Consider the following 9819-nt stretch of genomic DNA (forward strand, 5'->3'; position numbering starts at 1 on the left):
CTCTACTCACTCTAGCCCGGGCAACAAAAAAAGCGAGACTCTGTCTCAAAAAAAAAAAAAAAAAAGTGATAAAATGTGTTAAACGCTTATCACAGTGCTTGGCACATAGGAAGTATTAACTATTACTTCATGATACAGTGAGAGAGGTGATGAGATGGCAAAGATGCCCAGCTGCTCCCTAACTGGGCAGGACAAAGCCCCCAAATGGAGACAGTGGGGAAAGGATCCCATCTTGGTGAAGCCACTCTGTCGATGGGACTCTGCAGCCAGACCGGGCAGGGGGAGTCCACTTGACGACGTGGAACTGGATCCCTCTGGCTGAGGCTCACCTTGGGTCCTTCAGGCCAAGAGCGCAGAGCACCAGCAGGGCCACCCAGGGTCTGACCACCCAGGACGTGCCCTCCCAGAGAGGAAGCGAGCCACTGGCTCGCTGTGTAACCTCAGACAAGTAACTTGGTCCCTCTGAGCCTCAGATCCTACCTAAGTGATGGGGAAAGGGAACTATGGGGACCAGGGCACAGTGCTGAGTTACAGTCTGGGACATTTCAAGAGCGACTGTAAAGTCAGCCAATTCAGGGGCAGCAGGGACTCAGGGCTAGGGACTTAAAGAGGAAGCACCTAGGAAAGCAAAGGAATGTTGGGGAGGATGTTTAAACCAATCCTAGACCTTGAGGGCCAGGGAGACCCCACCTGACACTTAGTTACAAGTAACTGGGGATATGCCAGAGCAGGGGGGTAAGGCTGGGATGAGCTTGGCATGTCTTTCCACTATGACTGCTCTTTGCCCTGGCTGGGAGTCCAGCTGTAGATCTCTTTACTGTCCCCATCTCCCACCCTCTCTTGTCTACATATCCCTGCTAATCCAGCTTTGAGGCCATGGCCTGTCATTTAGTAGCACTCTTGCCAGTAACCTAAACTTCCTTGCTCACCTTCCTTGCAACCCCCTGAATGTATCCAACTGTTGTTTCTCTCCAAGCCTCCACCAGAGCCACACGGGAGGCAGGAGGGGAGGGATGATGATAGTACTGGCTAATACTTCTACAGCATGTACTATGTGCCGAGGACTAAGTGCCTCACATATTGTAACCATTTAATCCTCCCAATGCTATGAGGTAGGTCAGTGGTCCCCAACTTTTTGGCACCAGGGACCAGTTTCATGGAAGACAATTTTTCCACAGATGGGGGCGATGGTTTTGGGATGATTTAAGTGCATTACATTTACTGTGTCCTTTATTTCTATTATTATTACATAGTAATATATGATGAAACAACTATACAACTCACCATGATGCAGAATCTAATGCTGCCGCTGATCTGGCAGGAAGCGGAGCCCGGACGGTGATGTGAGCGATGGGGAGCGGCTGTAAATACAGATGAAGCTTCACTCCCCTGTGTGCTGCTCACCTCCTGCTGTGTGCCCGGTTCCTAACAGGCCACAGACCAGTACCAGTCCTTGGACCAGGAGTTGGGGACCACAGAGGGAAGTAATGGTATTATTGCTCCTGCTGATGGATAAAGAAAATGGAGTGAACAGAGGTTAAGTCATTTACTAAAACCCAAAGCACACAGCTAATTAAGTGGAGCAGCTGATTGAACCCAAGCAGTCTGTCCAGAGTCCCAGTACGATAAGGAAGGATGAGGCCACCTTCCCCTGCACCCATCAGTCAAAAGTACTTGGCTCCTCCCACCCTGCAGCCAACACTGCTCTCAGCCACTAGTGGGGACAATCCAAAAGAAACCCAACTCCTCGGGGGCTGAAAATATCATTCGGGAGGTTAGTAATAATAATAGTAATACTAAAACTAGCTTACATTTTCAGCCTTTGTGATGTGCATCCTAAGCATTTTCCGTGTATTTATTCATTTAGTCCTCGCAACAGCACTATGAGGCAGAAGCTACAATTATCCCCATTTTACTGACAGCCATGGAGGGCCATAGCGACAAGCCTAAATTTGTACCATAGAGAGTGGTGGGATCAGATGGAAAGCATGGCAGCTGCATGCCAGAGGCCCAGCTCTTAACTGAGACTCTTTTCTTACCTCCCCCCAAGACCTGCCAGGCCCGCTCCTGCTGAGTAAGGAGGGGCTTCCTCTCCTGCAGCACCCAAGCTCCCAGAGCCCTGCTGAGGAGGCCCCTTGGTCCCCCCTCCTCTGAGGCATCTGGGCGGTGAGCTGGGCGCTGAAGCAGGTAGGGGATGGGAACTCCATCCGGAACTCCCAGGCCCAGTCCCAAGCCCAGCGCCTCTACTCTTGAAGGCCCAGGTTGCCCCCTGCTCCCTATAAAGATAGGGCCCTGAGTTGTCCTCCCTGAGCTCGGCCTGCACCTCCCCTGCAGTACTGGCTGCCAGTGTGCTCCTGGGTGGGGAGCGACTCTGGGGCAGATGGGGCTCCAGACCAACCAACAGCCTCTGGGGCTCGGTGTCCACCGGAAAGCACCAAGGCTTCCCTAGCCCCTCCTCACACCTGCCAAGCTCCCCACTTTCATCCCAGGCAGGACCCTCCACCTCCCCACTCCCAGGAGTTAGTGGGGGACAGGCCTTGGTTTATCCATCCCATCCCCTCTCTCCCAACCTCCCTTTCTCCATTCCCCTGGCAACCAAACCAGACCCATCAAAGAGAAGGACCTGGCAGCTGTGCAGGGAGAGACTAATGGCCCGGAAGGAAGGAGGGGCCTGGAGAGGAGAAGGCGGTAGGGATGCTAGCAGGCGCGGAGGGCGTTGGCCCTGGCCCATCTCAGAGGACACACAAAGGGGGGAGGGATCCTCTGCCCTGCAGTACGGAGGAGCTGGCCAGCCAGGGAGCCACCCTCCTCACCGCCAACCAGACATCCAGCCGGGAGCCCCAAACCTGCTCCCCCAGATGCCCAGCTCTCATCCTCAGGTCCAGTCTGAGACAGACCTATCCCACAGGAGAGCCCTAGAGTCCACGGCGACAGCAGCAGCCCCATACTCCTGGAAGATCCAACAGGCCTCAGCAACCTGACTCCTGCAGACCGTCCTCGCTGCCTGTCCACTCCTGGGCAGCCCGTGCTTGCGCTCTGGAAGCTGTTTGACACACAGAGGCCAGACATCAGCCTTCTCGCTGACTCCAGGGTGGGGGAGGATACGAAGGGGTGCATGGTTGTATGTGTAGAATGTGAGTTTGCATAGGTACACAGGGCTGTGCACAGGTTTGTGGATGTGTTCTGGGGCCTTCTGTCTCTCCTTTCAGCCATTGGGGTTGGGCACCTTCTCCTTCCCCATCTCTTCCCCGTCCAGCCCCACCCATCCCTGGGTACCTGCAACTGCGCAGTATTGGAAACCGGTTCCTGCCAGTCCACCCATCTCTCAGCCTTGGCAGCAGCTGTTGCCCCTCAGCCCCCTCCCCTCCCTACCTCAGGAATCAGTCTGGTTCCCGGAAGGCCCGTGACTGAGCAGCAGTCGGTGGGGGGAGGGAGAATCCAGTCAACTCGGACAGCACACAAGCCCCACTCGGCCCAGCCTCTGCATGGCACAGACCCTCTCCACTGGGGCCCTGAGCTGGACTCAGCCACCTCAGCCCCTGTGATGTTCCCACCCTGATGGGGCTTGGGGTAGTCCAGGTTTGGGGCCTGTGTCTTTAAAGCTGAAACATCAGCAGGCAACCTCTGCTGGGCCAAGTGTTCAGTAGAGGGGGAGGGGAGCTGGTCAGTCCATTAGCGGCAGAGCTGGCGCCAGGCACCAGCCCTTCCCAGGGCTCTGGGGATTAGGTAGAGACCAGCCCTTCCCCAGCCCCTCTGCCTCTGCTCTCCTGTCCCCCATTTCTCCCTGCGTGAAGGAGGGGGTAGTTGACAGCAAGTGAAAGTAGAGCCCAGCATTTAGGGGACAGGTTGAGGCACAAGCTCTGGGGCCTAAGCCAGGCCAACTCTCCCTCCACCTGGCCTCCTCCCTACTCGTGTGCCAGAAGCCTGCGCTTTAACTTCATCTCCTCCGGTCCCCTGATTTTTACCGGCTCTTTCGGACAAGGACCCCAGCTCCAGTCAGGCCTTCCCATCCTAGGCTCCAGCTTCTGGTGCTTGCTGGAAGGTGCTGACCCTGCCCATGGCCTGCCTGTAGTTGCCATCCCTGCTTCCTTCCCCGCCAGCAACAGGGAGAATCAAGTAGGCAGAGCACCAGCAACCAGGGAGAGGAGGGCGCGGCGCCCCTGCTGTTCCGCAGGGGTGGGGCATCCCCCTCCCCACACAGCCCCACTCTCCCCGGCCGTCAGGCCAGTGGGAGGAGCTGCCCGTGCCCCCCCTGAGACCGCAGGGCTATAAAGCCGCCTGACAGCGGTCTGCGGCTCCTTCCCAGCCCCTGGCCTAGCTCTGCGAACGGTGACTGCCCACCCTCGGCCATGAGCCACCACCCGTCGGGCCTCCGGGCCGGCGTCAGCTCCACCTCATACCGCCGCACTTTCGGGCCACCGCCCTCACTATCCCCGGGGGCCTTCTCCTACTCCTCCAGTTCTCGCTTCTCGAGCAGTCGCCTGCTGGGCTCGGCGTCCCCGAGCTACTCCGTGCGCCTGGGCAGCTTCCGTGGCCCCCGGGCGGGCGCGGGCACCCTCCTGCGCCTGCCCTCCGAGCGCCTCGACTTCTCCATGGCCGAGGCCCTCAACCAGGAGTTCCTGGCCACGCGCAGCAACGAGAAGCAGGAGCTGCAGGAGCTCAACGACCGCTTCGCCAACTTCATTGAGAAGGTGCGCTTCCTGGAGCAGCAGAACGCGGCCCTCCGCGGGGAGCTGAGCCAGGCCCGGGGCCAGGAGCCGGCGCGCGCCGACCAGCTGTGCCAGCAGGAGCTGCGCGAGCTGCGGCGGGAGCTAGAGCTGCTGGGCCGCGAGCGCGACCGGGTGCAGGTGGAGCGCGACGGGCTGGCGGAGGACCTGGCAGCGCTGAAGCAGAGGTCAGGGGGCAGGGCCGGGCGGCGGCCGTCGAGGCGGCTGCTCCTCCCTCTCCTCCCTTCCCCTCAGGCAGCCTAAGGGTGTGGCTCCCCTTGCCAACTCGAGTGTGTGCAGGCAGCATCCTTGCCCGCGGGCTCCAACCCCCCTCCCCCGTTTTGCCCTGAGAGTCTGGGGAGGTGTGGGAGGGGTATTTTATGCCTCCCCTGTGTAATAAGGAGACCTCAGCTCCCAGTCCTTTAGTGAGAAAGTGGGTCAATGCCATTAGGCAGCCTGAAGCCCTCCCATTAGAGTCCTGAGCAGCAGCAACAGCGTCTAACCTGATCCTGGGGGGCGCGGTCTGGGGTGAAAGGGGGCCCTAATCCTGCAGCTCGGCCTCTGCGCACTCTACTCACAGGTTGGAGGAGGAGACGCGCAAGAGGGAGGATGCGGAGCACAACCTCGTGCTCTTCCGCAAGGTGAGCCGGGGCCCCACATACAGTTCTGCCTCCCCATCCCCACCCCGGCCTGTGCATCCAGGGGTGGCATGGATGGGTGCGCGGGGGTGGGGGCAACCAGACTCCTCCCGAAGCAGGCAGGGAAGGCCTGGCCTTTCCTCTGCCTAAGTAGCCCCTCCCTTCTCATGAACCCCACTGCCACCCACGAAGGACGTGGACGATGCCACCCTGTCCCGCCTGGAACTAGAGCGCAAGATTGAGTCTTTGATGGATGAGATTGAGTTCCTCAAGAAGCTGCACGAGGAGGTGGGTGGACCCGGGTGTCAGGGGTGGCCTCGGAGGTTGTGGAGGTGGTCTCGCTGGAGTAGAGGAAGCTCTGGAGGAGGCTGGCGTGAGGAGAGGAGAAACTGTCCTGGGGATGAGAAGTGAGATTGGCTGAGTAGACGTTGTCACTCGACCCCCCTCTACAGGTGGTTTGACTCCACCCTTGCGCCACCTGGTGGCAGGCAGCAGGGCTGTACCCTCGTGACCTGGCAGTTGGTTTAGCGCGCGCCTGGGCGCAGGTCGCATATTCCTGGAGTCGCTGCATTACCCTGGTGCTCCCTTCTGTTCTTTCAAATGTTTCTTCTCCTTTGTGTGCGTGAACTGCGTGGCCCGCGTGGGATTTACGTCGTCGGCTGGTCACCTGCCTGTCCTGGGCCGTAGGAGCTTCGAGACCTACAGGTGAGCGTGGAGAGCCAGCAGGTGCAGCAGGTGGAGGTGGAAGCAACCGTGAAGCCGGAGCTGACGGCGGCGCTGAGGGACATCCGAGCACAGTATGAGAGCATCGCAGCGAAGAACCTGCAGGAGGCGGAGGAGTGGTACAAGTCCAAGGTGCGAGGGCCAGGAGGGTCTGGGAGGAGGGAAATGCTGGGTGGGTGTAGCATGTCCCTGCCAGCTCAAGCCCAGGTCCTCGCCCCCGCCCCCAACATCTCTTGGCAGTACGCAGACCTGTCCGACGCCGCCAACCGGAACCACGAGGCCCTGCGCCAGGCCAAGCTGGAGATGAACGAGTCCCGACGCCAGATCCAGAGTCTGACGTGCGAGGTGGACGGACTGCGCGGCACGGTGAGGACGAAGCTGAGCCCCCAGGCCCGGGGAGCGGACGATGAAGGGTTCCCTGACTGCCCCTCCTGTCTCCCACCCCAGAACGAGGCGCTGCTCAGACAGCTGCGCGAGCTGGAGGAGCAGTTCGCCCTGGAGGCGGGAGGGTACCAGGCGGGCGCCGCGCGACTCGAGGAGGAGCTGCGACAGCTAAAGGAGGAGATGGCGCGGCACCTGCGCGAGTACCAGGAGCTCCTCAACGTCAAGATGGCCCTGGACATCGAGATCGCCACCTACCGCAAGCTGCTGGAGGGCGAGGAGAGCCGGTGAGGGGCGGGGCGGCGGGGCGGGGCAGGGCGTGGTCGGGATTGGGCGTGGGGGGCGGGGCCGGGGCGGGGGCGCTGACCGCATGCTTCGCCCCCAGGATCTCCGTGCCGGTCCATTCCTTTGCCTCCTTAAGTATAAAGACCACTGGTGAGTCTTCCACATCTGGCTTCCAGCCGGTACCTCCCCTTGTCCACTTCTGCCCTGATCGGTCTTTTGCTCTGGCTCCCTCAGGGGTCTGTTCAGAGTCCTGGCCTATACCCGTCCCTACCCACACGGCTCATGCCCCGCCCCTCCCCTGCCCCTGGGGACCGGAGTGGGAGCGTAAAAGGAGAGAAATTGCAAGCCTTCCCCCTTTCACCCCTCGTTCTATTCTCTCCAGTGCCTGAGGTGGAGCCTCCCCAGGACAGCCACAGCCGGAAGATGGTTCTGATCAAGACCATTGAGACCCGGGATGGGGAGGTAGGACAGGTCCTCTGACCCCAGGACCCCATCACTTCCCATGTTATTTCTGAGCCGCAGCCTGGCTGCAGCTGATCTTAGGGTGTTGTGGGTGGGTGGTTCTTGGCGAGAGACAAGGAAACGGAGAAGGTGGATGGAGAAATCTGAGCCTCGGCTGATTATGCCAGCACCGTGATCCAAAGGAGCTGGAAGGAGGGTAGTGTTGAATGGTCCATGCCCATCATATGCCTTGGCCCCAGCAGGTGGTGACAGAGTCCCAGAAGGAGCAGCGCAGTGAACTGGACAAGTCTCCTACTCACAGCTACTGAACCCCTTGGTCTGGAGATTCCTGACCCTGCCCTAGGCCTGCTCTAAGCCCAGATCCTAACAGCAAACAGCAGTCCTCAATTAGTCTCCTTTTCCTCTGCATGTGTCTAAGGGGCGGTATGAGTCCTTCCTTTCCTGGCCCACGGCCAAGCCCTACCTGACCAGCAGTCGCTGGGCGTGTCCCTGCCCTGACACAGATGTAACCCAGGTGCTCTCCTTTTCCTGTCCTGGTAAAAGGCCGATGACCCCCAGGACAAGTCTACTGCAGCCATGATCCTATGACCAGTGGGTGGGCCAGGATCTGAGTTTCACTTCTGAATCAAGTAAAACTGCTCTCAAGAGAAACCTCTTCGGTGCATTTGTGTCTGTGGGAGTGGGGGGCAGTGCCTGAGGGGAGGAGCCTCCGCCACATCTTCCCTTTGTCTCTAGTCTTTCTTTTCTGACTCCCACTCTCTTGGCATCCATGACTCCTCCTTACCCTCCCAGGTTTTCTGCTGCTCCTTCTCAATGGCCAGCTGCCTGCTGGGTGTCCACAGGCCACTCAAACGCAGTGTGTTCCAACACAGCTCTCACCTCCCTCTCCATCTGCAATCATGTTCTTCCTCAGATTCCCCACCCCAGAAGATGGCGCCACTAGCGCACCTATTGCCCAAATTAGAACTCACCTCAGGGGGGCGGGGGAAAGAACTGACCTTAGCTTACACACCTTTCTTTTTTTCACCTACCCCCCATGTCTATAAAGTCTACTTCCTAACTCTCTTCCAAGTCTGTGTGGTTCTCCCATCCCCACTACCACCCTGAAGTCCAGACCACTACCACCACCTCGCCTGGGTTACATTAGCTGCCTTATCAGTGGTTTCCTTCCCCTGGTTTTGCCCTGCCGTCTGCCCAAATCTATTCAGATTCTGCTTCCAGCACCCCTGCCCCTGCTTGAAAGTGCCTATTTCCACACTGTCCACCACCTCCATTCCATGCTACCCTCCTTTCACGTCAAAATCCACTTCCAGACCTAAGATTATCTTCTTCACTCGATTATGGTGCTAGGTGCAGGGTCTAATCCAGAGTGCCTGTTCTCAAAGAGCTCCCAGTCTGGGGCGGGGCGGGGGTTCGGAGGTAGGCAAATAAGCAGACAATTGCAACCTCATGCTGACTGCTCTGTCTGGGATGAGCAGATGGCGGTGTGGTAAGAGGAAGAGGAATGCCTAACCCAGTCTTGTGGGGTAGGGATGACTCCCCAGGGAGGTGACATCACACTGAGCACTGAAGGATGAGCAGGAGTTAGGTGAAACAGGGAGAGAAGGAGGAGTTTGTAGGTAGATAAATCATCCAGGAGGTTAAGAGAGAGCAAGTTTGGGAATGGAAAGAAGTCCTATAATGCTGGAGTGAAGGACAGAATGGAAGGAATGGTGCTGAGGCTGGAAAGATGAAATAAGGGCCCAGTCATGGAGGGCTTGATGAGTGATATTAAGGCATCCATATTTTATCCTAAGGAAAATGGAAAGAAACTTAATGGTTTTAATCAGGAGGGTGAAGTAGTCAGATCTGCATTTTAGGAAGATCACTGTGGCTGAAATGTGCAGAAGGAATTGGAAAGAGATGGGAGACCAGTTCAGAGGCTTTTTCAGTGAAACATGCAAGAGATGATGGTGGGTGGGGTAGCAGGAGACGAGTTTGAGGGTAGAATCTGCAGTCCCTAGGGACTGATAGGCAGTATAAGGGAAAGGGAAATAGTAAAGATGACCCAAGTTTTTGGCTTGAACAGCCAGGCGGATAGGTGATGATACCTTTCACAGAAAGAGGAAGATTGGAACGAGGGAAGATGGGAGCCTAAGACAGCAAAGTCAGGTTAAGATTTGTTGAGTGTGAGTTGCTGTGGAACATCCAAGAAGGATGGTAGGCAGTTGGATCACTGGTCTGGAGTTTGAGACACTGAATCTATTGGAATGCTTTTTATTACAAGTAACAGATAACCCCTTTATATTTTAAATTTCAAAATATTAATTAAGGGGGTACAAGTGGTTTTTTATTACATGGATATCTTATATAATGCTTAAGTCAGGGATGTTGGTGTGCCCATCACCAGAATGCTATTTTCATTGTACCCAATACGTAAGTTTTTGTCCCACACCCACCCTCCCGCCCTCCCGCTTCTTGGTTTCTCATTCCCTTTATATAGCTTTGTGTCCATGTGTACCCATCTATTATTTGTGAGAACATGTGGTGTGTGTTTTCCATTCCTGAGGTTCTTCACTTAGGATAATGGTGTCCAGTTCCATCGACATTGCTGCAAATGACATTATTTCATTCCTTTTTATGGC

General features: G+C 57.1%; 1 protein-coding gene across 2 annotated transcripts; it reads left to right on the forward strand.

The window, feature by feature from the left end:
- The first annotated feature begins 4170 nt into the window (after positions 1-4170).
- On the forward strand, positions 4171-7846 carry PRPH (peripherin). 2 transcript variants are annotated; one of them, XM_012651107.1, is made up of 9 exons: positions 4171-4894; positions 5287-5347; positions 5537-5632; positions 6032-6199; positions 6308-6433; positions 6515-6735; positions 6834-6883; positions 7116-7195; positions 7438-7846. In XM_012651107.1, the coding sequence occupies exons 1-9, from the start codon at positions 4350-4352 to the stop codon at positions 7501-7503; spliced, it is 1413 nt and encodes a 470-aa protein (XP_012506561.1). In that variant the 5' UTR covers positions 4171-4349; the 3' UTR covers positions 7504-7846. The 2 variants fall into 2 exon arrangements, with proteins under 2 accessions (XP_012506561.1, XP_012506555.1); XM_012651101.1 differs by having other exon boundaries at positions 7435-7546.
- The last annotated feature ends 1973 nt before the right edge of the window (positions 7847-9819 follow it).

This window comes from Propithecus coquereli, unplaced genomic scaffold, assembly GCF_000956105.1.
Source record: "Propithecus coquereli isolate 6110/MARCELLA unplaced genomic scaffold, Pcoq_1.0 Scaffold111, whole genome shotgun sequence".
In the NCBI taxonomy this organism is placed as follows: Eukaryota; Metazoa; Chordata; class Mammalia; order Primates; family Indriidae; genus Propithecus; species Propithecus coquereli.

Bases quoted from the DNA above. Each gene is read 5' to 3' on its own strand.
- PRPH (XM_012651101.1), top strand. From the start codon at position 4,350: ATGAGCCACCACCCGTCGGGCCTCCGGGCCGGCGTCAGCTCCACCTCA. The intron at 6,200-6,307 runs GTGCGAGGGCCA...ATCTCTTGGCAG, and splicing joins AGGAGTGGTACAAGTCCAAG to TACGCAGACCTGTCCGACGC. The intron at 6,736-6,833 runs GTGAGGGGCGGG...CTTCGCCCCCAG, and splicing joins CTGGAGGGCGAGGAGAGCCG to GATCTCCGTGCCGGTCCATT.